A 26,813-nucleotide genomic window follows, 5' to 3' on the forward strand; every position below is an offset into this window, starting at 1 on the left:
CGGTTCTCGCGATGACGCTCCCGGCGCTCCTCTCTTCCCGAGTAGGGCCGTCACGTGACGCGGCATCACCCAATCGCCGTGTGGGCCGCGGGGGTCGCCGCGGTTCCCGCCAAATACGAGCGCGGCGGCCGCGGCAGCAGCGGCGCGGGCGGGAGGGCGAGCAGCAGCGGCCGCCTGAGCTGAGCCCGCTCCTCCGCCGCCTGAGGGGAACTCCAGACGTCGCCCTCGCAATGCTGGAGGAGCCGGAGTGCGGGGCGCCGGGCGCCCGGGGAGAGGCCGCAGGTCGGTTCCCTTCCGCGCTGAGGGAAAGGGGGGTCGCGGCGCGCGGCCTGTGTGGGCCGAAGCGGCGGCTGGGGGCGGACTGGCTTCCTGGCCTGGGCCCACGGCTCTGCATGTGGCGTTCGGTCCGTGGAGCCGTTACGACCCCGGGGAAGGGCCTTGCGACCCGAAGGGCACCTCTTTGACGTTTTTGTTGCAGCCGCGACCATTTTTTTTTTCCGGCGCTTTTACGTCAGTTCGTCCTTCCAGAGCGCTTTGCGGTGACGGGTGTGTGTGTAGCCCGGAGGGGAAACTGAGACCCAAAGAGGCGAAAGGGCCGGATTTGTTGGTTACCGAGTGCGTTTGTGTCCCCCGGACAAGTTGGACCCTGCAGCGGCGCTATGGGCCGGATGTGGAAACTGAGGTCCGGGGTTCCACGGGGTCGGGGGACCGGAACAGCTCCGTCTAAGGGTCAGGGCCAGCCCAGGTAAGGGTCCCGGGTGGTAGGGGTCCCGGGTTCTTGATGCCGCCGGATATGCAGGAAGACCGATCTTTCTCCTTCCTGTGTCTTGGGAGGGGGCTTTCTGGCGCCTGGCAGGCCCCTTACATGGGGTGGCGAACTGGGGAGGACCAGACGGCTTGTATTCCCTACTCCACTCCCATTTTGCCCCCAGGACTTGGCGCAGTGCTTGACACATAGTAGGTGCCTAGTAATTAAGTGTCGGTAGGGACATCCGCTAATCTAGTTCAGAATTTCTCAGCCTCAGCACTATTGACACTGGGGGCCATTCTGTGCACTGTAGCAGCATCTCTGTCCTCCACCCATAAGGTCTCAGTAGCAAGCCCTTCTCTTCTGGGACAACCAAAAATGTATCCACTGTCAAGGTGCCCCCTAGTTAATAAGCACTGTGCTGTTTCCAGACTTTGGGGTTTCAAAGAGACAGAATTCATATGAAGTTGGGGCTGATTGTCGTGGACAATCATTGGGCCCAATATGGATGTTTAAGAAATTTACAAAGCACCTTCTGTTATTATGACCAGGCTATCCTAAAAGGGAAGGATGTTTTAATGCCAGATAAAATTACGAGGGATATAGTCTCAGAATAAAAAGCAGTGCTAAGTTTGTACAGAAATGTTTGTTAATTGCACATATACCTTTGAATAGACTGAGTCCCTGGATGGGATCCCTTTTATGTTGACCCGAAGTCATCTCTGTTCTGCTTGCATCAAAGCTTGTGACTCAGGGCCATGCCAATAAATCCTTGTGATTGTCTGAAAATTAAGTGGCTAAAGATTGTGTATCCTTCAACGGGGGCGGGGAGGAGTTCATATTTTTGAGAACTGAAAACTTGGGAATAATACTATCTTGAAATGGGAAGAAAGGAAATGTCTTCTGGGTACCTTTCTTGTATTCCTAGCTTGGAAGCGGGTAGAATAGGTTCATCTGTGGGCAGTTGAGTTTTTTTTAGAAAGCCAGGATCTGAGTTTTAAAAATACTCACTCATATGTATCTTAAAAAAAAAAAGAATGTAGGTTAGCCAAAATAACTAGACTTTTCCAAGCCAGATCTAGCAGATGTCAGCTTCTCAACTTATTCTAGCCATTTGAAGATATTTATTTAAAGACTTAGTTCTGTTTATGGTCATTTCTGTACCAGTTTTGATACTGTTATGCCTTTGTGTGTGTGTGTATTTCTTTCCCCCCTGTGCAGGAAAATATCCTCCCTTATCATTTCTTGACTGTGCTTCAGCTCCAACTTGGCAGACTCAAGATGCTTTAAGTTGTATCACCTTTTATAAACCCTATTTTAAGAGAAAATAAGCCCTATACCAATTGTACAGATTTGTTGGTGGGGAGGGGTTGGATTGGAGGAGCATGTTCGGGCTCCTTTTATGGTAAAATCAGCTGATACAATGTTTTCTCCCGTCTGTAGTTTCCTTACTTGATTCCTACTACCTGCTAGGCCCTGAGCCCGTGTGTGGAACAAGTCTGTGTACTGTCACAAAGCTGGTGTTCTGATGGGGGGAGAGACAGAAACACAAAAGTCTCAGGTGTACTAAGCGCTCAAGGGAAATAAGACAAGAAGATGTGACGGCATTCAGGGTAGAATTTCTTAATCTACTGACATTTGAGATCAGATAATTCTCTGTGGTGGGGAGCAGTCCTATGCATTGTGAGATGTTTAGCAGTGTTCCTGTCCTTTCCCCACTTCATGCTGGCAACGCACTCTGTCCAGTCAGGACAACCAAAAACGTCCTTTGTTGTTGCTCAGTTGTGTCTGACTCTCTGCGACCCCATGGATTGTAGCCTGCCAGGCTCCTCTGTCCATGGAATTTCCCAGGCAAAAATACTGGAGTGGCTTGTCATTTCCTTCTCCCGGGGATCTTCCTGACCCAGGGATCAAACCTGTGTCCCCTGCATTGGCAGGCAAATTCTTTACTACCGAGCCACCAGGGAGGCCCAAGGATGGGGGTGGGAGTACCCAGATCAGCCCCATTGGACGACCACTTTGTATAGTAGGTACTGTATTTTCTGCTCCGTTGTTTCCAGCACTTAATAACATATCCTTTGACATTCATTCACAGCCATGGATTGCAAAGACAGGCCAGCTTTTCCAGTCAAGAAGTTAATACAAGGTAACTCTGGGAATGGGTTAAATATTTGTTCCTAGCTTATGTCCTTCATTGTTTTCTCAATTATTATATTTTTCATTTCCCTTGAGCAGAGGCAGGCCATCTCCTGGGGTCCTCATCAGAAGCATCAAAGGGGTGGAGGGGAGAAGACAGTTGCATCTTACATTTGGAAGCTGGGAAACCCATTTCACTGCGTGCCATTCCCAGGACCAAATGCAGAGGCTGCTGCTTTTACAGCTGGATTCCAGCATATTGACTTTGTAATATTTTTTCTCATGGAGGAAAAATATACTGTATATTCTATATACCATAGAGCAGGGGTACCCAACCTCTGGGATCTAGTGCCTGATGATCTGAGATGGAACTGATGTAATAATAATAAAGTGCACTATAAATGTAACTGTCCCCCCACCCTCTGCTGCTGCTGCTGCTAAGTTGCTTCAGTCGTGTCCGACTCTGTGTGACCCCATAGACGGCAGCCCACCAGGCTCCCCTGTCCCTGGGATTCTCCAGGCAAGAACACTGGAGTGGGTTGCCATTTCCTTCTCCAGTGCATCAAAGTGAAAAGTGAAAGTGAAGTTGCACAGTTGTGTCGGACTCTTTGCGACCCCAAGGACTGCAGCCTACCAGGCTCCTCCGTCCGTGGGATTTTCCAGGCAAGAGTACTGGAGTGGGGTGCCATTGCCTTCTCTGCCCCCCCACCCTCAGCCCATGGCAAAACTATCTTCCATGAAACCTGGCCCTGGTGCCAAAAAGGCTAAGGACCACGGCTGGAGAGAGTTTCACAGGCATCCTAGCCTCTGCTCTCAAGCTGTTAAAGCCAATAACATCTCTTGATGTTGCCAGATGTCCCCTGGCGGCGCAGCTGTCCCTGGTTAAACACCTTTTTACAGGAAGTGTCTCAAAATCCTTTCATGAAAAAGGGAGGAATGAATTTACCCTTAGGTGAGATTAGTGGCTGGACTATATAAAAAAGGATGGTTTTTGGTTTTCAAACCTTGGTTATCTGGTTCCTCTGTAGCAGCTGGCCTTCTGTCATGACTGACAGCAAGGTTGGTGTTGGTAGGAGTTGTATGATAGGCAGCCGCCTTCCAAGGTTAAAGGATTAGGGGCAAACTGCAGAATCCAAGGGCATGATCATCTTATAAACGAAGCCAGAACAGGTTTATGTGTTTGGTCTACATTAGAAAGTAGTTAATAAGATGTTTGGGTGTTTGAATACAGGCAGACTCTGTAAGAAAGTCACCCATCTGCATTTCCTGTCTTCCATGTGCCTATCTCTTAGAACCATCCAGAAGGTTGACATGCAGTGGGAGGATACTTGTTTCATTGGCAAGAAAAGCTAACAGTCGGAGTGCTAGGGGCAGAACAAAATCTTAACTGTAAATGGATCTGTCTCTTTAGCTTTTGGAACCAGATACACTCATCTTCAAATGGGATTTCCACCCGTAATAAATAACTTTAGAATTTGAACTGGATCTCAAAGAGATCAGAAAGTGTCTTCTTCGAAATTCTTGCAAAACCCCTGCTCTAAAAGTTTGTCGGTGTTTGGGGATTTTGTTTGTTTTCCATTTCTTTTTTTGTTCATTTGTTTTTGCTTTTAATTAGGTTGTTGGAAAAGTCCATGATGAAAAGACTTGTTGTTTAGTCATTAAATTGTGTCCAACTCTTTGCAACCCTATGGACTGCAGCATGCCTGGCTTCCCTGTTCTTCATTATCTCCTGGAGTTTGCTCAAACTCATATCCAATGAAAAGATAATCCCTTTTTAAACTTTAGATATCCTCCCTATCCCCAAGTACATCAAGGTTGTTCATTTTTTGAGAACATGGAATGTTAAAGTATTGATTGTCACTCTTCACACTATCACTTAAAAGAGGTCCTCCTTCTCTTCTGGTTTCAGCCCGACTGCCATTCAAGCGCCTGAATCTTGTCCCCAAGGAGAAAATTGACGATGGCTTGGACGACACAGGGGGGTCTCAGGCTGGCCCTGTGCAGACTCAAGTCCACGACTTAGAAACCTCTTTGGACCACTTGGAGAACTGTCACATGGGTTCCGACATAGATTTTAGACCAAAACTTGTCAATGGGAAGGGACCCTTAGATAACTTTTTAAGAAGTCAAGTTGAAACCAGTATTGGCCAGGCTGTGGTCATAATCGATTTGACAGAGGACTCGAGCAACCCCCCGGGCAACATGGTGGGCCACAATAAACTGAATTCTGCCGCCTCCTCCGCTCAGAAGAACATAAATGGAGTCCCAGACAAAGCTGGAGATGACAGGGGGCTGCCAAAGGCCAGGCAGAAGGATGATCTGGCAAGTCCCGAAGAGGCCCTTTCAGAAGTTCCATGCAAGACAGAGGCAGGGGGTGCTGACTCAGGGGGTGCAGACAGGAGGGGACTCACACAGAGGGGCTCACCCCAAAACTGTCCTGAGCTGACTGGTGGCCTGAGCACGTGGTCTGAGAAGGACCGGGATGGCTGGAGTGAAGCCGGGGGCATCCTGTTCAAGGGGAAGATGCCCGTGGTCGTCTTGCAGGATATCCTGGCCCTCAGACCGCTGGCCAGGTCTCCTCCCGCCACTCCTCCCAGCCAGGCTGTGCCTTCTGAGAGCGAGACACCGGAGTCCAGCCCAGAAGAGGACTTGGCACTGAGCCACTCGTCCTTGAGCTCTTCCTCTCCCACCAGCTCCCCCGAGGGGCAGTCTGTGCCCACAAAGCTGCATACAGGCCCCAGCCCCCTCCCTGCCTCCACACCCGTCTGCAGAGTGAGTACCTCCCCTGAGTCAGTGCTGCCTGAACCTAGAGGCTTCCATCCAGCCCCTCACTCTTCACCCAGGGATCCTATGTTGCCCAGCTGGCTAGTGGCTGAGTGAGTGTGGCCACAGATGAGCTCTTGTGATCTGGGCGGGTCCAGTGCAGAATTCTTTCTGATACCGAGAGCCACTGAATTGTTCATTTTTGTGCATACTGCGATGTGCACCAGTGTGTGTATCCGTGCCTTCCTGGTAGCCTTGTTCACACTTAAATAATGGTGCTGGTCACCTTAGCCACACTAGTGACTAATGGCTGTGATCCTCAAGTTAGCCTTTATATATATATAGATATATATACACACACACACACACATATTTTTCTAGATGTTTATTTGGTTGCACTGGGTTTTAGTTGCAGCATATAGGGTCTTGGATCTTTGTTGTGGCATGCAGGATCTGTAGTTGCAGCATGTGGACTCTTAGTTGCGGGATGTGGGATCTAGTTCCCTGACTAGAGCTCAGACCTGGGTCCTCATGCATTGGGAGCACAGAGTCTCGGCTCCTGGACCACCAGGGAAGTCCTTCAGGTCAGCCTTTAACTTCAGCTCCAGGCACTCCTATTCCAACACAGGAGTCATACAGTCATTGCTGGTAAGCACTCAGCGTTGGTGACGAGACCCAGAGACGGCAGGAAGAACAAAATGGGGCATCCTGAAGGGTCAGCTCTCATGACCGCCTGTCTTAAAACCTCACCTGGAGAAGTGAGAACAGAAAAGACCTGGCTCCGTGTTTAAGGCCCCAGGCAGGTGGCTTTGGAAATTTCTGTTTCTATTATTGGCTTCCAAAGGACATAATGGCAAATGTCTCTATTCCCACCTGTCCTTGAGGTCCTATGGGTAAAACTGAATCAACTAGTCAAGAATCACAAAGCATATTTCACAGTATCTGTGGTCTGAGGGTTTTGTAGCACTTGTATGTGTTCATGTCTGGTTTTCACATAAGATTGGTTCCTGGGGCGAGTCGTTTTATTTTCTACTGTACCTGCTTCATTTGACCATAAACCGCCTACTTTGACTGCTTTCTGAAATTCTATCCCTAGCGTATTAGCTATTTTTCTAGATGATTCCATTTCTTATCTTTTATCTCCCAGGGAGATTGGAGAATGGGAAAAGTGGCTTCCTCTTTAGGTTCACAATACATCTATCAAGTCCAGGGTCTTCTTTGTTCCTTCTGAGTTTCTAGATGTGTCAGACTGAGATACTCAGCTTTTCAATTCCCATCTGAGCCGTCACCCAGACTCTTAAGAACCTGAGTTTGGGTCCCGTGCCATCAGCCATCTTGTTCTGTTTTGACCCTCCAGTCACACAGAATCCTTGCTGCTTCTGCTTTGTACAACTACTTTGTCACATGACTGGTGACAGCCAGTGAGCCCAGAGAACAGGACATGTACACATTTTCATTTTCCTTCATAGCTTTGTTTTTTAAGTTTTTTTTTAATGTGCATAGCGTGGTCCCAGGACTGGGAGGCCACGCTGTTGGGGCTTGTCACAAAGCAATGCTACTTCCTGTGCACTGGCCTAAATGCTGAGCGCATGAACCAGGTGTGCTGAGTTTACCAAAGCCTGCGTCTGAGACCCTGATCTGACTCCATACACAGGCTTGGGATTTTAGATGTTGTAGAAGACAGTGTTATCACTCAGCTTTGCAAACAGTTCACGCTGCAGGCAGTGAGGCCTTCAGCCCTCCCTGCCAGCCTGTGGCACAGAATTGCCCCAGTCACCCACAGCGTGGGATAGAGCCCCCTGATGCTGGGTGACACCACATGTGTGAGAGTGAAATGGAGTGACCGCCAGGAGATGCCCGAGGGCCTTGCACACTCAGTTTCTGGTTTATCTCCTCACTTTCAGGAGTGCTGGATTTCCTGAGTGGTTGATTTTTGTGGTTGGTACCTAACATTAACAACTTTCCCTGCTGTGGGCCCAGGTTCTTCCTGACCCCTGTTACTGTGGGGAATTCTTTTCTTTTTCCATTTTCTCTCTGCCTTCTCTTCTCCAGATTGTAGGCAGAAGCTTGCTGAAGGCTTGCAGATTGTTTCTTATTCCCATGTCATGTGTGTGGTTTTTATTGGGCTCAGTTTATCCTGGACTTGGTATCATAAATCTGCATTGGGAACCCCCAAACATTCGCTGGTCCATGCGTGCATGCCTGTGTGGCCAAGGGGGAGATCCAGCTCGTTAAAATGCAGATCATGCCATCCCTTCATCTAGAGAGCCTGACTTTGAAAAAACACTTAGGAACACCTTTTCTAGATAACCCCAGGTCTCTTGACTAGCCAAAGCATGGCTGTTTGGCCTCAGAGCTTTTACCACCTGAGATAGAGCTGTTTCTCCAATTTGTTTGCAGCGACATACGTGATTAGTCCACGTTATTGTTGACGCAGATGTTTGTTCCCTAAAGGACTGTGTGGATACAGTGGTGTTACCGGAATCTACGCCTGCCTCTACAGTTGCTGGAACTCTTTAAATTATATTAAATTATGGTAATTTAAATTATACAAGTATTAAATGCTCTGTTTTTTTTAAAAAAAGTATCACTGAACTGTCAAAGCCCCTTCTGGCTTTTTCCTGTCCCCCAGGTTGCCACTATAGTTGTCTTACATTGCTCTGTGTGGTGTGTATGTGAAGGATCCCTGGGAATATACAGTATCATTTTGTTACCTTACATGAGCCATATACTGTCAATATGTTTCTTTTTTATTCCAGGGTATGTTTAACTATTTTACACTGGGATGGGAAGATGTATGTCTTTTTAACTGCTATCCTGTATGCAGATGGTGCCATGGTGTGGATAAACTGCAGTTTGCACAGTCATTCTCATTGACGGATATTTCTTTTCTTTTTTTTTTTTTTAAGTATTTATCCAACCGCACTGGGTCTTAGTTGCAGCCTGACGGATTTTCCAGTTATCTTCATTGTGGCACGTGGGATCTTTAGTTGTGGCACGAGAATGATTAGTTGCAGCATGTGGGATCTGATCAGGGATCAAATCCCAGGCTCCCTATATTTGGAGCCCTGAGTCTTAGCCACTGGACCACCAGGGGAGTCCCAACAGATATTTCTATCGTCTCTTGACTCTCAGCCTTGATGGATGATAATTGTCCTGAGCTTCCCTGGGTGGTTGTTCAGAAGTGCAGGCTCACAGGACTGGTCATGTCAGTGTCTGCGTGCTGACAGTCCCCCACGCCTGGGGTACTTAGAGTCGTGTCTCCCCTCCGCTTGCTGTCTTTCCCCTGCTGTCAAGGTACTAGCTGCTGTGGGGCCTCCCTCCTCACCTCGCTGCTCCTCCCACCTGCTCTGGACTTAGAAGTTAGATATCCTTCTGTATCACACCAGACAGAGTGGGCTCTGGAGTTCTCCCGAATACAGTGCAGGAATTTTACTGCACGGATGTGGTTATATATGTTTTGACTCTTGGGTAGTTGATGTATGTGTTTTAACCTCATACTAGAATCTTGGGTCTTTCTTTTGGTAGCTGAGTTCCAGATAGGGCTTCCCTGGTGTATCAGGAGGTAAAAGAACTCACCTGCCAATGCAGGAGATACAGGTTCAATACCTGGGTCGGAAAGATCCCCTGGAGAAGGGAATGGCTACCCACCCCAGTATTCTTGCCTGGAGAATTCCATAGATGGACGAGCCTGGCGGCCTACAGTCCATGGAGTTGCATAGATTTGGACACCACTGAGTTGCTAAACACTAACACTTTCCAAGTAAGTAAAATGTGTGGCCTGTGTTTTGAAAGAGTTCTATAAATATTTAGGCCAAATGTCAAGAAGATAAAGTTATAGCTGTTCAGTAAGGTTTATCCAAATGTATGGTAAAGCAGAAGAGCTATTAGTTTTAAGTTAAATTGCATTTGCTGTGATTATTGAATATCATGATGCCAGCTCCTGGTAGTCATGTGAACTCTTTTTATTCCTGGACTCACAACACAGGGTAAGATTTGGAAGGGTCCTGATTCTGCAGCTGAATCTCAGCAAGTATGGGCGAGACCCAACACGAAAAGCCCTGGTACGGCAGGGTGTGGCAGTCATGTTTGGTGCTGTATTCTTTGAATACAAAGGACAGTGACATAGATACAGCACCTTCCAAACCCTGCTACCTTCTCCTTTGTTGTGGGGGTGAAGTCCGCAGGTTTGACAGGCATAGTGGATGCTGGAGAAGTGGATGCTTTTTCTTAAGTGCTTGGTTAGACAGCTTTGGTGTTTCTGTGGGCACCTGGCTTAGGTGGGGTTGAGCACTCTGCCAGTCACGTGGCTTTCACATGGCCAGGCTCGGCCCTCTGCTGAGGGAAGTCTTGGTCCAGAAAGAACTCATTGTGTCCCGAGTAAGAAAGGTATCTTATCTGTATGTGTTAATCTGTAGGAAGTCTTAAGGCCAGGCTTTCCTGCCCTAAGAGAGAAAGCACTGTTTTCGTGTAGTTTTGTTGGTATGTCAGTTTCGAGAGAGATGGGCTTTTGATCTTTCATCTTGTCTCATTAATTGGCTGCGTAAGATGAGCCCGGGGAGGGTGGGTATTTCTTTCCAGTCCAAATTCTCCCCATTGCTTGTCCAGTGAATGGTGCGATTGCCAGGATACCCTGCTCTGGAGGGAGCTTAGACCACTAGCCTGGACTTCTTGTGTGTATTCCTGCTGCTGCTGCTAAGTTGCTTCAGTCGTATCCGACTCTGTGCGACCCCATAGAGCCATTTTGCCAGCATGGTGAGGGAGCCCAGCCACGCGTTTTGGTCTGTCCTTGCAGCCCAGGCATAGAATGCAGCAGGGCGATTGAGAACACTGTGCTCTAGAACATAGGGGTTCTGGACTGGATGACCACTTCTGGCCAGCTGACTCTTTATCCTGAACGTTCACGCCATGTTCTAAGAGGCAAAGCCTCACTGGGCAAAGAGTACAAGTTTGTGGCCCACGGGAATCCAAGCCCACACACGCCTTGCTTGAGTCCCGTGGTATTGATTTGTAGACATGACAGGCAGACCCTCTGAGCTAGTGCGGATCTGGTTTCAGCTTCCCCTGCAATAAAGTGCATGTCACAGTAAAGCAAGTCACGTGGCTCTGTTGGTTGCCCAGTGCATGTAAAAGTTACGTTCACACTATGCTGTGTGCAGTAGCATTATATCTTAAAGAAGTACATACCTTAATTAAAAAAATACTTAACTCTGAAACTTCCCTGGTGATGCAGTGGTGAAGACTGCTCTCCCACTGCAGGGGAAGTGGGTTCAATCCCTGGTCAGGGAACCAGGATCCCACATGCTGCACAGTGTGGCCAGAAAAAAAAACTTCACTGGAAAAACTGCCATCGTCTGAGCCCTCAGTGAGGCGTGGTCTTTGCAGTAGTAACGTCGAGGATCACTGACCACTGATCAGCATACCGCGTATAACAATGAAACGTTTGAAACTTGAGGATTACCAACATGTGACACAGAGACACAAAGGGCGCAAATGCTGTTGGGAAAATGGTGTTGATAAGACTTGCCCAATGCAGAGTTGCCACAAACCTTCAATTTTTTTTTTTTTAAACGTGTTATTTTGGAAGCGAAAGAAAGCAAGGTGTGCCTGGAGTCACAGAAAACCTCCAACTGTCAGCCTTCCTGGGGAAAAGTAGAAGGGGCAGCTGTGCAGGGCCGGGTGTCTGCAGGACTCAGGACTTGGCCTCCACAGTTGCTTATAGGCCTGCTGCTCTTGTGTCTCCCCAACGCCAAGGCCCTGCCTGTGGCTCTTGATACCAAACCTGGCCTCCGTTTTTGGTCATCTGCCTTCCGGCCTCCCTTAATATCTCCACAAGTACACTTACGTGCTTTCATTGGAGCTTATGACCCAACCAAGACCTTCTGGTTTTGTTTGCTGGAACTGTCACCCAGAAAGGTTTCCATTGTTGTTTTGCAGAGTGTTGACTACCCCCCCCCAGACCTCCCCTCAAGGACAGTTCAGTGTGTTAAACGTGTTAAAGTGACTGAAACAACCCGTGTTCTCATTTCAGTGTCTTTCCTTTCAGATAACTAAGAAACTGGTCAGAGGCTCTGCAGAGAAGAACAAGATGAAACTGCAAAGGGTAAGGTTTGTTCCATGAAGTAGCAAGTTTCCCAGCTGCACTCTTCGCAGTAAATGGGCAGCAAAGCCCTTTGCATGGCTCTTTCCCCTGCTCATCCTGGGCAGCATTTCAGTTCTTGCTTCATTTTACATACCTGGGCCTCATGTTTGTAGCTTGTATCACTCTGAGCTTTGCTGAATCCTAAGGTTTCGCCTGTAGTCTTTTTTAAGCTTTTATTAGAATCAGTACTGTCATAATAGTTAGGCATCCCCATTGTAGGGTTTTCTTTGTCTTTTTTTCTATTTTTTGGCTGAGCCACTTGGCATGTGGGATCTTAGTTCCTTGACCAGGGATTGAATCCATGCCCCCTCGGAGTCTTAGCCATTGGACCACCAGGGAAGTCTCCCCCATTGTAATGTAAAATCGCCCTAAAAAGAACCCAGTTCCTCTCCCTGTGCCCCATGCTCCTACAGGTAGATGGAAGTTACACCCTTTCTGAGGCGCTGTAATGAGGGCCCTTACACCAGATGGGTGATTACTGTAAAGGGGTTCCCTGTTGAGTCTTCTTTTATCTGAGGGGTCACATTGTTACACACAGCAGTGCAGGGGGGCCTTCTTTCTTACTGAGTGAATTTCGAAGAAGGTCTTGGACTCCTCTCCTGTCAGCACCAGCTCAGGGAAGGGGCACTCATGACAGTCGGCTGTGTGTTCATCAGGTGCTTCTTGTGCTGTCTGCCTTATGGCCCCGTTCAATTTTTGTGTTTCAGGTTTGATGCCTTTAATGTTTTTTAAGTCTTTATTGAATTTGTTACAATATTGGGGGTTTTGGGTTTTTTTGGCCGCAGAGGCATGTGCGATCTTAGCTCCCCAACCAGGGATTGAACCTTCGCCCCCTTGGATTGGAAGCAAAGTCTTAACCACTGGACCACCAGGGAAGTGCTCCTGATGTCTTTTTGAAAGTTTATCTCATTTGTTGGAATTTCAGAACTAGGCACCTGCTTGGCAGGTGTGGCTGAAGAGGTCTGATTTATGCCTGATTCCAGAAGCCTCCTGTCCTTGCAGTTAGCAGCAAGGAGACACCCCCCACCCCTGCCGCCCCCCCACTCTGCAATTGCTGCTGGTTTCCTCACCCTGTTACTTGATCAGTTACTCAAGCCCCTGCTCCAAGTGTCCCACGAGGACATTTGGCAAGGACATTCTCAGGTCTCTATCAGTGTGCCTCCATGGCTTTTGTGATAGGGAGCAAAGGTTGATCAGGGCAGGGTGTTCTCTAGGGACAAAGGCACAATCATAGGCCCAGGTGGAGAGCTGAGCTGTCAGGCTCCTGCCAAAGGTGGGAAGCCTATGATGATTCTTGTCCTGGAGAATTACCCAGTGCTGTGAGAAGGTAGGGCTTCCTCAGTGGCTCAGTGGACAAAGAATCTGCCTGCAGTGCAGGAGGAGACACAGGAGTTGGCATGGTTGATCCCTGGGTTGGGAAGATCCCCTGGAGAAGGGAACGGCAACCCACTCCAGTATTCTTGCCTGGAGAATCCCATGGTCAGACGAGCCTGGTGGCATACCATCCAGAGGGTCACAAAGCCTCCGACGTTACTGACCATGTTAGAAGGTACCACCCCTTCTGTCCTAGAGCTGAAATTTGTTCAGTGTGAATGCCACCTTATATAATTACTCAGTGCCCCAGGCCACATACAAATTCTTGGGAATGAGGAACCGATAAAATGAGATGTTCATGCTTCAGAGAAACCAGCGGTTTCCTCCTGCTGGTGATGAGGAGGCCCAGGCATTGTCATGGATATCATGATGTCTTTTCTTATCTTCTGACCTTCTTCTCAGATCCTGAAAAATGTTTATTTGGTTTTTTGAGAAATTGTTTTAAAAATAAAAAGTTTTCTTTTGAGAAATGGCTTTACAGATTAAAAAGGTTTTTTTGCTTATGTTTTTTAATGTGTTCTCGTCTGTTTCCTGCTGTTTTAAAACTTAACTCGTCAGGTTTCCTGGCCTTGCCTCATCCTGCTCTCCCATTTCAAGAGAAATAAAATAAACCCTGTTGTCTAGAATAGTTTTGGAGGGAATGGAAAGAAATGTCTTTTGGCTCTGGCATGCCAGGATCTTAGTTCCCTGACCAGGGATGGAACCTGTGCCCCCTGCAGCGAAAGCGCAGAGTACTAACCACTGAACCACCAGGGAAGCCCAAGGAAAATGTTCTTGTTTTGAGGGCAGGGAGGCAAAACCTACAGGTGTTTTAAATGTGTCTTTATTTTACCACACTTTTTTGAGCAAATAAATGTTACTCCAACCCAACAGCAGGTATCCCATGTAGGCAGCTGAGAAGGGCTTACTTCATTTTTTTTAATTAAGTAAAAGTTGACCCTCATTCCATACTTGAAAATGGTGTCTTAAACGCATCTTATTGTTACTCGCCCACGAGGCCCTGTGGCAGCCGGCCAATCCTTGTGGCCTTTCTCAGGGCGGAAGGAGATGTAATGGACCAGACGTTGCCTTCTCTGTGCACGTGTGGGCCAGCGGGCCTCGCACCTCCCCGTCCGCCTGCACACAGCCTGCCCTCCCCGGCGTCCACCCGCGGGGCTGAGCTGTGTGCTGTCTCTGTGCAGGATAAGGAGCGTCTGCGGAGGCAGCTGAAGCTCCGGGCCGAGAAGGAGGAGAAGGAGAAGCTGAGGGAGGAGGCCAAGAGGGCCAAGGAGGAGGCCAGGAAGAAGAGGGAGGAGGAGAAGGAGCTGAAGGAGAAGGAGCGGCGGGAGAAGCGAGAGAAGGACGAGAAGGAGAAGGCGGAGAAGCAGCGGCTCAAGGAGGAGAGACGCAAGGAGCGCCAGGAGGCTTTGGAGTGCGTGCCCTGCCCCCTCCATCTGGGGTCCCACACCCTCTGCTCTGTCCCGCTGTCACCTTACCCCACCCCCTCCATGGGCATCAGCACGGGCCTGGGCCAGCAGGTGTCACTGAGTGTGATGTCTCGTAGGGCAAAGCTGGAGGAGAAGCGGAAAAAGGAAGAGGAGAAACGGTTGAGAGAAGAAGAAAAGGTAGAATGTGTTTCTAGATCGCGCACCTTCCCGTGTGTTTGAGAAGCAGGGCTTCTGCCTGATTGCTGCTGGATATTGCGTGTCCTCCCTGAGGTGGTGGTGGAGGCGGGTAGACATGACTGACACTCCTGTAACTAGGCCGGTTTGGGTGCCAGCCCAGCCCTTCCTGGCTGGCTGTCTCCTCCTCTGGTCCCTCTGCCCACAGGAGCAGCTCTAACCTTTGGAGTTGCCTGGTACCCATTTGTGGGTTTGGCGAACTTGCATTAAATTAATGCTTTCAACGTAAAAATGCTTGGAATTCAGTTACAGGGGCTTTTGCATGCTTCAAGTTCTCTATTTCTTTCTCACCCTCATCTTCTCTTGCATTGCAGCGCATTAAAGCCGAGAAGGCCGAAATCACGAGGTTCTTCCAGAAACCAAAGACCCCACAGGCCCCCAAGGTGAGCAGCCCGCTTCCTCTGGCTTTAATATTGGTCTCTGTCAGGCTGTACTGTTTGAAAAATAAAGAGGCATCTTCTGACCCGCTGGCCGTGCTTTCATCGAGAGGGACGTCTGCTGGCCTTGGGAGCTTTGATCTCCAGCAGAATCTGGAGGTTCAATTCTTACCATCCACTGTGCTCTCAGAAAGGCAAAAAGTGGCACGTTTGCTCAAACTACCAAGTGTTTATAGAGGTTGTGCTGGGATCCGTGAGGGAGAAAGACCAGTATTCACCCTCAGGGGATGTCTGCTCAAGATAAGAGGCAGGATTGAGCGTAAAACAACCCGTGGGGTTCATTCAGCACAGGATTCTGCTTCCTGTCACCTTCTAGACCAGGCTCTGCCGGTGAAAACCACAGACCTCCGTCCCCTCCCTCCTCCATGCTCCAGAGGTGCAAGGGTGTCCTTCCAGGTCTTTCACTGAGCATTTCCCTCCCTCCTATGTTTGTGTATTCATGTACCTAACAAATTATGAATTTATTGTTTACCGCTTTGCTGAGTTGCATCTTGGATTCTTGCCACATTTGCCCTTGTTCATTCTTTTTCATTGCTGCAGTACCGTGTCATGATGTGGATGCATCATACTTTGTACCCCCCTTGCCATTGATTTCCACCCCCACCTCCCAACAGTGTGTGGGTGTCTCACACTTCTCTGGACCTGACTGATGGGTGAAGAAAAACATTTATTTCTCTTTATGTTTCTCCATGATTCTAGGTGCAGTTGAACATCTCTTTGTTTGTTTATCATTTTATTTCTTTTTATTAATTTTATTTCTTTTTTTGCCAATTCCTCTTTTTTGTCAGGTTATTGCAGGATTGGCTTCTGATCTCTGGTTCTTTACATTATCTTGGTTTTTGTTCTTGGTGATGTGTCTCCTTTGACACTGGGTCCCACGTCCAGTGGCTCCTCCTCAGCACTTGCTGTGCAGGTCCGTCACACAGTAGGCAGCAGTGGTGCCATCACGTCCCTTCTCCGTTTCAGACCCTGGCCGGTTCCTGTGGGAAGTTTGCCCCTTTCGAAATCAAAGAGCACATGGTCCTCGCCCCTCGATGCCGGACTGCCTTTGATCAAGACCTCTGTGACCAGCTTGACCAGCTCCTCCAGCAGCAGAGCAGCGAGTTCTCCTTCCTGCAAGATCTGAAAAGCCGGCGGCCGCTCAGGTCTGGTCCCACTGTGGTGTCTAACCGGAACACAGACCTCTCTAACAGGTTAGTTCTGAGGGAAGCTGCCGATTGCCCTTGGTGAAGTTGGAGAGTCCTGAGTGGCCAAGCAGAGCCCTTGTCACTGCTGAGTCCCTTGGCCTTGACCGGTCAGCTCCCTCCCTGGCCTCAGACCCCAGATTCTACTGCTCCATCAGCTCTCTCCTGGCTTCACCTCCGAAGGCTCCCAGGTGCGGTGGCCTTGCAGAAAGTCCCAGCTCTGGAGTGCGGCCTGCCTCTCCTGGGTCCCCAGACTCCCCCCCTCCCCCGCCCCCAGCCCCGGTTGGAGCTGACGTCTAGACCACTTGCCTGGAGGGTTGCTCCCCAGCTCTTGCCAATGTACTTGTTTTCACATGCCCACTTCTGTACATGCAGTGGGGCAGCAGCTCCCGTCTGGTTCCTCTCTCCTTCTCGCGCCATGTCCCTGGAGTAAATATCGGCCTGCTTTAGGGCTGCCCGTCTCTAGTGCCCACGACCTGCCACCCCAGGAGGAAGGATGTTGTGGTGGGCGAGTGCACCATGGAGGAGCCTTCTAAGCCAGGCTTTGTCTCCAGTGATGTGGTGATCGTGGAGAGCAGCAAAGTGGACGGCGTTCCTGAGCGGAGAAAGTTTGGCAGGATGAAGCTCCTGCAGTTCTCTGAGAACCACCGGCCAGCATACTGGGGCACGTGGAACAAGAAGACGACAGTCATCCGCCCAAGGGACCCCTGGGCCCAGGACAGGGTGAGTGTGGGCACTGCTCTGACCCCTGCGTATCCTTCTCAGCGTGGCCTTCTCCTGGGGCCCTGGGGCTCCCCAGAGTTCTAGCTTTTTAGCTCTGCCATTCCCTCCCAACCCTGGAGACGACAATGACTGCTGTGTGTGTGCCCTCAGGACCTCCTTGACTACGAGGTGGACAGCGATGAGGAGTGGGAAGAGGAGGAGCCGGGAGAGTCCCTCTCTCACAGCGAAGGGGTGAGCATGGCAGGGGCCAACAAGTTCCGGTGAGAGGGCTCTCGGACAGCATCTCAGCACCAGATTTATAGCTATTCTTGGAAAACCTTGTTTGGTGACACCTGCCTGGTGTGGATGGGGAAGCACCCAGATACCCCTGGGTGGGCCCGCCCGTCTCCTGCCACACCCGCCGCCTTACTCCGGGCCCCTTATCTGTGTTCTGCCTGGCCCTCCACCCCCACCAGAGTATAGTGGGCTGGTTAGTGGATCCTGGCTGATCCTCAGGGTGTCTGTAGAAATGACGCTTAGAGCGCTGGAAAGCTGTGTCCTTTTAACGTGTTCACGGGTGAATTATAAGTAAAGCACATGTTGTTTCCACACGTTATCATTGTGCTTTTTTCTCTCGAGGACGATGACGATGACGTGGGAGAGGATGAGGACGAGGATGATGGTTTCTTCGTGCCCCATGGGTACCTGTCTGAGGATGAAGGCGTGACCGAGGTGAGGGCTGGATGGGAGGTGATCAGCCCAGAGCTTGGTGGCTGCTGACCAGGGAGTGGTTGTGTAGGTCCTGGCCCACCCTGCAGCTGATTCCTTGTGGACCTCGCTCCTCAGAGGCTCAGCCTCACCTCCCAGCTTTCTCAGTTCTGCTGGATGGTGGGACTTTTGAGGGAGTCGTTTCCAGAGCTCTGAAGGCCTGCTGGGTTGTGAGTCACACTTGGGGACCTTTGTCCTTCATATGTTTCCAACCAGCGAGGCAGATGGGTCTTGTCAGGCCCTGAGCATATCTGGCTTAGACAGTGGCATCAGTCTGAGGTGGGAGAGGTCCAGCATGGTGATTTCAGCTCCAGGATCACGTGGTAAGCATAAAACCCAGAGTGGTGCTAAGAGGTCTACTGAAGAGGTAATAAAAATAAATACCTGTGACTCTCCAGTGAGGGCTAGAAAGGCAGGTGCACCTAAGATACTTGAGGGTGAAGGTGCCAGTGATTCAGTCTGAAAACATTCTCTGCCTGTATTATCGCCAGTCAGGTGCCATCTACACTGGCCCTGAGTCTGTGAAGAGCTCTGCCCGCCTCCCATATGCTCTCTCTCTCTCCCAGAGGGGTGCACCAGGGTACTGGGGAGCAGGGATCCTGAGCGAATGCCTGCTCTCTAACCTGCCAGGAGTGTGCCGACCCGGAAAATCACAAGGTGCGCCAGAAACTGAAGGCCAAGGAGTGGGACGAGTTTCTGGCCAAGGGAAAGAGGTTCCGCATTCTCCAGCCTGTGAAGATCGGCTGCATCTGGGCGGCCGACAAGGACGGCGGTGCTGACCTGAAGGTGCTGCAACAGTTCACGGCCTGCCTGCTGGAGACTGTGCCCCCTGAGGAGGAGCAGACGCCCAAGGCCTCAAAGAGAGAGAAGAGGGACCAGCAGAGTGAGCACCAGCTCTGGGCAGGGGCAGGGTGGGAGACTCCCTCTGAGGGTGGCCAGGTAACTCACAAGTTCTTCAAAGAAACAGCCAGAGCCAGTGCTTGCTGAGGAGGTGTCCTTTCTGTGACTCTCATGAGAGCTGTACAGGGTGGCTGCTTCAGTCAGCCTGTTTCACTGATGGTCACACACATTCTTAGCTCTTCAGAGCCGGGAGGGCCACTCAGAATGGGTGCGTGAGGGCAGTTACTAAGGAAACAGACACAGGAGGTGAGGCCTGACAGTTTATTCCAACCAGTCCCGCCTCATGAAGTGTGGACCTCCCAGAGTCTCTCCTGGAGCAGTTCCTGTGTTTAAATCCACCCGTAAGCAGCCACCTGCGCTAAACCTGTGATGGTGGTGGTAATTTTGCAATGTCAGTCAAATCACTGCTGTGTGTCAGTTACATCTCAGTAAGCCAGGAAGAAAACAAGGCCACCCAAAGCAGACTGTGTCTCAGCCTTCCGGGGGCTGTGTTCATTCCATCTCCCCCTGCTCCCTCTCCCCGCCAGTCCTGGCCCAGCTGCTCCCGCTGCTGCACGGGAACGTGAATGGGAGCAAGGTGATCATTCGGGAGTTCCAGGAGTGCTGCCGCCGAGGACTGCTCAGCAGGGACGCCGGCAGCCCGGAGCACAGTGCCGCCAGCCCCCCGAGCCCTGGCCCTGCCCGCCCGCAGACCCCTACCGCCAGCGAGGACGTGGCTGTGCCCTCCAAGGCCAGGCTCAAGCGGATTATTTCTGAGAACTCGGTGTATGAGAAGAGGCCCGACTTCAGGATGTGCTGGTACGTCCACCCACAGGTGCTGAAGAGCTTCGCCCAGGAGCACCTGCCTGTGCCCTGCCAGTGGAGTTATGTCACCGCGGTGCCCTCGGCCACCAGGGAGGACAGTGGCAGCGTCCCCGCCCCGGGGCCCGGCCAGGGTATGCCCGTCTCACTCAAGAGGAAGTCAGCGGGTAGCATGTGCATCACCCAGTTCATGAAAAAGCGCCGGCACGACGGGCAGGTGAGACCCCGCCGCGGCTTGTAGTTTGTAGCAAACCTTCCTTTTAGGGCATGTTTAGATTTATAACAAAACTGAGGTGACAGAACTGACCAAAATAGAGGCGTGGGTGTAGAGGTTTTTCCACCCACCAAGCACCTGCAGCAAAGCCTGCTTGGCTCTCACAGCTGATGAACCTACGTGGACGCACCCATCACCCAGACTCCAGGGTTTACTGGGTGCACTCGGGCTTCTGTGCGTCCCGTGGGTTTGAACAGATGTATGGTGACGTGTGTGGCTTCACAGTGTCGCACAGCTGTGCCACTGCCTTCACACCCACAGTCTGCCTGTTGGTCCTTCCCTCCCTCTACCGTGGGCCGCCACTGGGCCTACTGCTCTCACTGGATTTTTCACTTAGTTGTGTGCCTTTATACTTTCTTCCTGTCTTTTCATGGTTTGACAGCTCATTTCTTTTCAGTGCTGAATAATGTTCCGTGCAGCAGCTTCTGTTTAGTTAGTTTTTGTGTTCATTTAACACAGTTACTAAGCGCTTATTCCATACCAGATACCCTGCTAGGCCTTGTAGACAGTGGTGAGCAAAACACCATCAAAGCGGAGACAGACTGGAGTCCATGGTGGGAGCACCCATGTAACTTGATCCTGACAGCATATGGAGGAGGACGCGTGTGGTCCCACATAGATAGGCCATGTATAGGGAGGGCCTCGCCTCACATGGAGGCAGGTGGGCTTCCTGAGAGTCGCTGGTCCCCAGAGCGAAGGCTCCCGCACTGCCTGGACACATGGAGGCTGGGCCCCCGCCTCAGCCTTGGTCCGTGTTTGATGTTTGTTTCTGTTACTGGCATGGGAAGGTGATGGGTTTAGTCTCCAGGCTACTATCACCAGAAGCCTGGTCTTGGTTGTGGGCACCAGTCCTCACTGAGGCCAGTGTCTCATGTGGCTGAAGATCTCGGAGACTCGAGTTTACGTGGATGAGAGGGTGTGGTGAGAGCTGGTGTCTCGCTCGCATCTGGGGCTCTCCTAAGGTGCTGTCGCTCCAGGAGGTACTTCTAGAGGCTTGGGGTGAGGGAGAAAAAAGGGAGCCTGTGTGTGCTCCCCATCCCCTACCCCTGCTCCTGCCACGTGTGTGGGGGGGAGGATGGGCAGGGGGTTGGCTCCTGGAGTGACGCCCGCACACAGATGACGTCTTGAGTGCAATGGAAGCCTTCTTCCTGAATCATCACAGCAAGAGGGAGCCTGGGACAATCCTGTGCAGTCATGGCGGCTGTTCCTGCCACTCCCCCACCCCGTCCCTGTCAGCTGTGGACACGGCTCGATACAGTAGCGCCCATCTGGTTAGGAGTCAGGGACCCAGCCCCACAGACAGTTCCCTCCTTGGGCCTGGACCCAGAACAGGCCCTCGTGTTCAAGCTGTGATGAGCTGTGGAACTCCTTATGGTCAGCGTCATCGTTAGCCAGACGGTCTCAGAAGGCTGCACCTGTGATGCTCAGGTTGAAACCAGCTGGGGAGCCAGTGTGAATGTGGCCAGGGCTGGAAGGACCCTTTGGTGTCCTAATCCAGGCTGGGTTTGCGGGCTGCTGCCCTCATCAGGCCCCCACAGCCACCTTGCTGAGTCCCCTCTGCTCTTCTTCCCCTCCGACGGCGTCCACACACGTGCTCGCAGTCTTTGTCTCTACGTGTAGAAAGACGGGTTAGCCCTTATCACCTGTTTCCTCTTGCACTTGACGTGGATCTCTGCCCTTGGTGCTTTGTTGTTTACTGAGAAAAAGTGCTCCCCAATAAACTGGGGGCCCCTCTCCCCAGGTAAGAGGGGTTGGTCTGTGAGAGGCAGTGACATGGGGCGTTTCATTTGATGACACCCATGAATAGCAGTCAGTGCTATTTAGCTTCTCCCCTTTCACTGGCCTCAAAGGGGCTCCGAGATGTGGCAGGATCTCACAGAGGGCCACACGTCCAGTGGTTCTGGGCGTGCTGGCCCCAGTGGTCCTGATTTAGTGGGTCTGAGAGTAGCTGCTAATGTCTGCACTTTGAACGCCCCTTTCTGGAGCTTCCCTGGCAGTCCGGTAGCTAATACTCCAAGCTTCCAATGCAGGAGGTGAGGGTTCAGTTCCTAGTCAGGAACTAGATCCCACATCCTTGCTTGTAACAGCGCTTGGTCCCCTGGGACCATGCAGGCCTGGGGACCGTAAACACATGGAAGTTTGTCTGCAGCAACAGGAAGTCCTGAGCTGGTGAGCACTGTGGTCTGGGGCCAGGCTGCTCCTGTCTCCTGCTGCTCCTGCCTGTTTGTGGCCTTGTCTTTGTGGTCACAGAACAGCTGCTGCACTGCCAGCCAGTGAGATGAGAATGGCCAGGCCTACCTGGGGAGGAGTCCCGTTTACCTGGAAGGAGGAGCAGACTCCACCTGTGTCTTTCTGACTGGTATGCTCTGACCCAGCCACCCAGCTGAAAGAGAGGCTGGGGCCATGAGACCTTGACCACCTCCAGCAGAATCCTGATGATTTGGGACAGGCAGGCGGGAAGAGAGCTCTGGGCGTGCGCTGAGCCAGGCCTGCAAGGCAGAACACAGGAGCTGGGGAGACTTCCTGAAGGCTGGGTTGGTGGCCTGGGAAAATGTGGATGGTGTGTATGAATATCTTAGATCAGGTTGGGGTTTTTAATTTATGGGAATTTTAGAAGCTTTTCATTTAGAGTTCCAACTAGTGTTATACTTTATGGGTTTACACAGTACCATGATCAGGTGAGATGAGCCGGCTGTTAGGGGCCACTTCTGCCCCAGAGAGTGGGTGAGTGAGTGTGTGTGTGTGTGTCCGTCCCCCTGGCAACTCAGCTCTTCAGCCTTGTTCTGTTTTCGCACAGGCAGGGGCTCCGTCTGTCCTTTCCAGCCTCAGTGCTTGGTGGTGGTGACATGTCTTCCTAACTCCCAAGGCTGCATGGCCGGCTGTGTGCCCTCTGCCTGCGATAGCGACAGCAGCATATCGGGCTGTCCCCCGGCTGCGTATGCCGACAGCCCTCAGCCCAGCACGTGGGACCCCATCCTGGAGCCTCACCTTAGAAAGGCTTGAGACCCGTCATGTGCCTGTGGGGCCGTGGGCTGCTGTTCGTCCCACAGAGGGCTTGTGGGCCCAGAGCAGTCATCCGTCTGCACTTGGCTCCCAGTGTGGAGGCCTGGGACCGGGAAGGCTAGAAGGAGACCCGCCTGTCCCCTTGCTCACCAGACCCAAGCCTGTATGGCTGGCGGGTGGAGAGTGCACTGTCTGTGCTTCTGAAGCAGGTGCCTGGAAGCTGCCCTGCACCTCCCAGCAGCACCCATGGAGCTCTCCTGGAGCTTCTACACTAGAACTGAGGGGTCTGTGAGCATAAGCTGTCTGCCAGCCAGGCTGGGAACCACAGGCACAGCGGACGGCCCTTTTCCAGGCAGACTTACAGAGTAGAAGGGCTCTAGGAGGGTGTTGAGCCCCTTGGAAGGGAGCCCAGCTCCACTGCCTCTGCCAACTCTTGTGCATGGGCGGTGTTTAGGATTGGTCCTCTCACTTCCTCGTTCTGTGTCTCTGTCCCCTCTGGTGGAAGCCAGTGATAACAGCTCCTGACGCCCATTCTTGGGGTGCTGGTGGCGTCCACATGGGCAGAACTGGACAGAGCATCAGAGGAAAGAGTTCACAAGTGTTGGGCGGAGGGACCAAGCTATTGGACAGAGAAGAAAACACTGACCAACTAACTTAGCCACCTACTTATTCCAGAAGATAATAATTCAGAGAAACCATGTGCTTTGTCCATCTCCTTTTCAAACCAAAGTAGAGGATCCCCCCCTCCCAATTCTAATTTGCAAACAATAATGCCTTATTTTTCTAACAAGGTAAATAATTAGTTCATTTGAGAGTACTCCCAAGGTTTCCTTTGAAACTCTTGAGAAACTAAGACTTCCCTGACTCAGACCTTAAAAGAATCTGCCTGCAATGCAGGACACCTGGGTTCAATCCCTTTGTGGGAAAGACCCTGGAGGAGGTCATGACTGCCCACTCCAGTATTCTTCCCTAGAGAATCTCATAGACAAAGGAGCCTAGTGGGCTCCAGTCCATAGGGTCTCAAAGAGTCAGACACGACTGAGCAACTAATACTTTGACTTTTCATCAGACTCCTCAGATAGTGTCTCCTGGATGGGCAGAGAAGGGGTCGGGTGTGCAGCAGTGGGTGGCAGAGGGGGCGGGGCGGGTCACACCGACCCTGTCTGCTGCTGCTGACGCAGTGTGCCTTGTCTGTTCAGGTTGGCACTGGAGACCTGGACGGCTTCCAGGCGGACACAGAGGAGGAGGACGACGAGGAAGGTGACTGTGTGATCATGGACATCTCTGATGTTGGGGGTGAGCAGGGTACCACACCCACTCTTTTCCTTCAAGCCGGCCAGGAAGGGAAGGGGCAGTTAGTCACCCCCCAGCTCGCATCCTGTGAGTGATGGGGACTGAGAAAGAGGTCCTGAAAGGCGCCAGGCAGGCTGGTGTGATGGTGTGGGTGTTGGGCCTCCTGTCCTGGTCTGAAAGCTACATTCAGGAAACCAGAGACCCAAGGGTTGGTGAGGAGCTGTGTCAGGGAGGGAGGGTGTAGGGCCTCTGAACCATACTTCCCCAGGACAGGGAGCCAGAGGCCGGCCAGCCTGAGGCCGGCCACTGAGCCTTGCTGCCCACTTTCCTCATCTTTACCACGGGCTTCCCCTGTTCTGGAGGGTCAAGTGCAAAGCCTGCTGGACAGGGCTGCAGAAACACACAGGCTCAGGGTGAACAGAGCCGAAGCCCCAGTGAGAGGGCGACGGCTTGCCTGCCCTCCCCCAGAGTGGACCCAAGGCTGAAGCCCCTCCCTCTCTTGCCTTGCAGACATCCAGGCCCCATACGGAACCACTCCTGGAGCTGGGGGCTCAGTGGGGATGGACACCAGTGAGAGCTTTGTGGCCCCCAGCTCGCTTCGCCTGTCCTGAGCGCCCAAGTGGCTCGTGTATGTATGTAGAATGGTTAGGGTATTCTCGACGCCTCTCAGATACTTGAAAGTCCTGACTCCTGTGTAAAGAGCACTTTGTCCTGCTTGGCAGACCTCCCTGGAGGTCTGGAAAGTTTTATATAGGATACTTGGTTAGTTCTTTTTGATATTTGTAAAAAATTTCCCCCCAAAGCTACATATTAATCTGCCCTTTAATAAAGCATTATTGTGATGTGACCTGCATGGGGAGGGCCTAGTCGTGCCCCGTGGACCCTGGGCAGGCACAGTGACGAGATGCTTGTGAATGAATTGAAGCCCCTCGGATGCGGTGTGGCACCCGGGCCTGACGTGGACCTGTATAAACTATTGTCTACCCCGACCTGGCGTGTCTGTCGTCTCTTCCAACACGTGGTGTCTGTACCTGGTATGTCCAGAGGCCAGCGCTCTGCTGTCCAGTGTCCGCCTCCCAGTTCCCCATGCGTGGACCTGTGGCCTTTGTTTAAAGTTCAACGCTTCATACAAGTTCTGTCCCATCTCTTTGTTGTGTGCTGGGGCTCCTCGGCAAGTGCTTGTGCTGGTTAACCCCTCCTGCCCCTTGGCGGGTGGGCAGAGGTTGTTCCCAGCCTCGGGAGTGCTGAAGCTAGGAATTGTGGAGCCAGGCACTGCACCTACTGGACCCTGGAGTGGCCCTAGGACAGGGCTGTGATGGGCCCAGCAGAGGCATCTGAGCATGTACCGAGGGCCTGGGGCAGCAAGGTTCTGGCAGAATTCTAACTATTGGAACCAGGCTCCAGTCCTGCTGGCCCTTCACAGCACGTTGTTTTGTTGGAAGAAGAGTCAGCTGGCATCTCAGCGTGAGTACCTGTTCAGACTGGATGCCTCACTCCTGAGGTGGGGCAACATGACCCTGCCCTTGGGGGCCACGCCGTCTGCTAGCTAAGACCCTCCCGGCCCGCCTCTCCTGCAGTACCCTGATCCTCCTGGAGAGGGTCTCCGTCCAGCTCCGTGGGGGTGGGGTGCGGACCCTGGCCCCACCTGGGAATAAGTGCTGCGGGTTGCTGGCACAGGGTGAGGCATGGGTGCAGCTCCCACCTGTGGGTGTGGCCGCCAGCCTCAATCATGGTTAAGTGCCTTTAACCTTGCTAGTTGCCACCTGACAATTTACCGTCTACCCACTAGCAGGTTCTGGGGATCAGGCAGCCAAGGAGGGTGGGCCCAGGTCCTGCTGCCATGTGAGGACAGCTCTGGGCTGCCCAAGTGTGAGGCACAGCTTGTGTGGGGGCTACTCAGTGGCTGTGGGTTACAAGAAATTTTTGTGTCTAATCCCATCAGGGGCCTGGAAGCTCTCACCTCACAGTGGCCAGAGAACCAATCACCACTGGCCTCCATGAAGGCGGAGTCCAGACAGGGCAGTTCCTCCACCCTCCAGACCTTTGTTTCCCTGTCTCTGTTAGATCCCATGGCTGCTGTGGCAAAGCGCCCCACATGGTTCTTAATAGTTCTAGGGCAGAAGCCTAATGAGGGCCTTGCTAGGTTAAATTGAGGGGAGGGATGGTTTCTTCTGGAACAAGAGAACCCCATTTTATTCTTCCAGAAGAACCCAATTCTTTTGGAAGGGGGAACCCCATTTCTTGGGGAACCCATTTCCGCTTTTTGTAGCTGTTAGAAGCCCCTCCTCCATCTTCAGGACCTGCAGCGTCACATCTCCCATCTTTACTTCCTTCCACACATTAGAGCTCCCGTGGGGACGCTCACTGCATAACCCAGGACAGTCCCCTACTTCGTCCTTACCCACACCCCAAGCCCCTCTGGCACATAATGTAACGTTCACAGGTTCTGGCCCCAGGAGCCCTCAGCAGGGCTGGCTCATAGGCAGTGGGGACAACATAGGAAAGATGGGAAGTGAAGAGCTCGCCTCAGACATGAGGGGCTCCTGGGACCCCAGGTACCACCCGAGCAGGTGTCCACCTGACCCTGCTTCACCAGGATCCACAGCCAGCCTTGCTCACTGGTGGTT

General features: G+C 51.8%; 1 protein-coding gene across 5 annotated transcripts; it reads left to right on the forward strand.

Annotated features, from left to right (window-relative positions):
• Positions 1-25,175, forward strand: CHAF1A (chromatin assembly factor 1 subunit A). Of its 5 annotated transcripts, XM_025293237.3 has the most exons (16): positions 150-282; positions 479-745; positions 2,844-2,894; positions 4,794-5,656; positions 11,694-11,750; positions 14,345-14,574; positions 14,707-14,767; positions 15,139-15,207; positions 16,228-16,454; positions 17,000-17,168; positions 17,319-17,399; positions 17,787-17,879; positions 18,546-18,798; positions 19,343-19,833; positions 24,093-24,189; positions 24,697-25,175. In XM_025293237.3, exons 3-16 carry the CDS (start codon positions 2,846-2,848, stop codon positions 24,795-24,797), a joined length of 2,841 nt encoding a protein of 946 aa, XP_025149022.2. In that variant the 5' UTR covers positions 150-282; positions 479-745; positions 2,844-2,845; the 3' UTR covers positions 24,798-25,175. The 5 variants fall into 5 exon arrangements, with proteins under 5 accessions (XP_044803897.1, XP_025149021.2, XP_025149023.2 ...); XM_044947962.1 differs by lacking the exon at positions 479-745 and having other exon boundaries at positions 1-282; positions 19,343-19,613; positions 24,093-24,153; XM_025293236.2 differs by lacking the exon at positions 479-745 and having other exon boundaries at positions 2-282; positions 24,093-24,153.
• The last annotated feature ends 1,638 nt before the right edge of the window (positions 25,176-26,813 follow it).

The sequence above is a fragment of the Bubalus bubalis genome, chromosome 9 (assembly GCF_019923935.1).
Source record: "Bubalus bubalis isolate 160015118507 breed Murrah chromosome 9, NDDB_SH_1, whole genome shotgun sequence".
In the NCBI taxonomy this organism is placed as follows: Eukaryota; Metazoa; Chordata; class Mammalia; order Artiodactyla; family Bovidae; genus Bubalus; species Bubalus bubalis.

What these genes read in the sequence shown, in the direction of transcription:
- CHAF1A (XM_006042502.3), top strand. Translation starts at nt 12, where the DNA reads ATGACGCTCCCGGCGCTCCTCTCTTCCCGAGTAGGGCCGTCACGTGAC. An exon ending in AACACAGACCTCTCTAACAG is followed by an intron (nt 16,455 to 16,999) that starts GTTAGTTCTGAG and finishes CTTTGTCTCCAG; the next exon opens with TGATGTGGTGATCGTGGAGA. An exon ending in AGGATGAAGGCGTGACCGAG is followed by an intron (nt 17,880 to 18,545) that starts GTGAGGGCTGGA and finishes CTAACCTGCCAG; the next exon opens with GAGTGTGCCGACCCGGAAAA.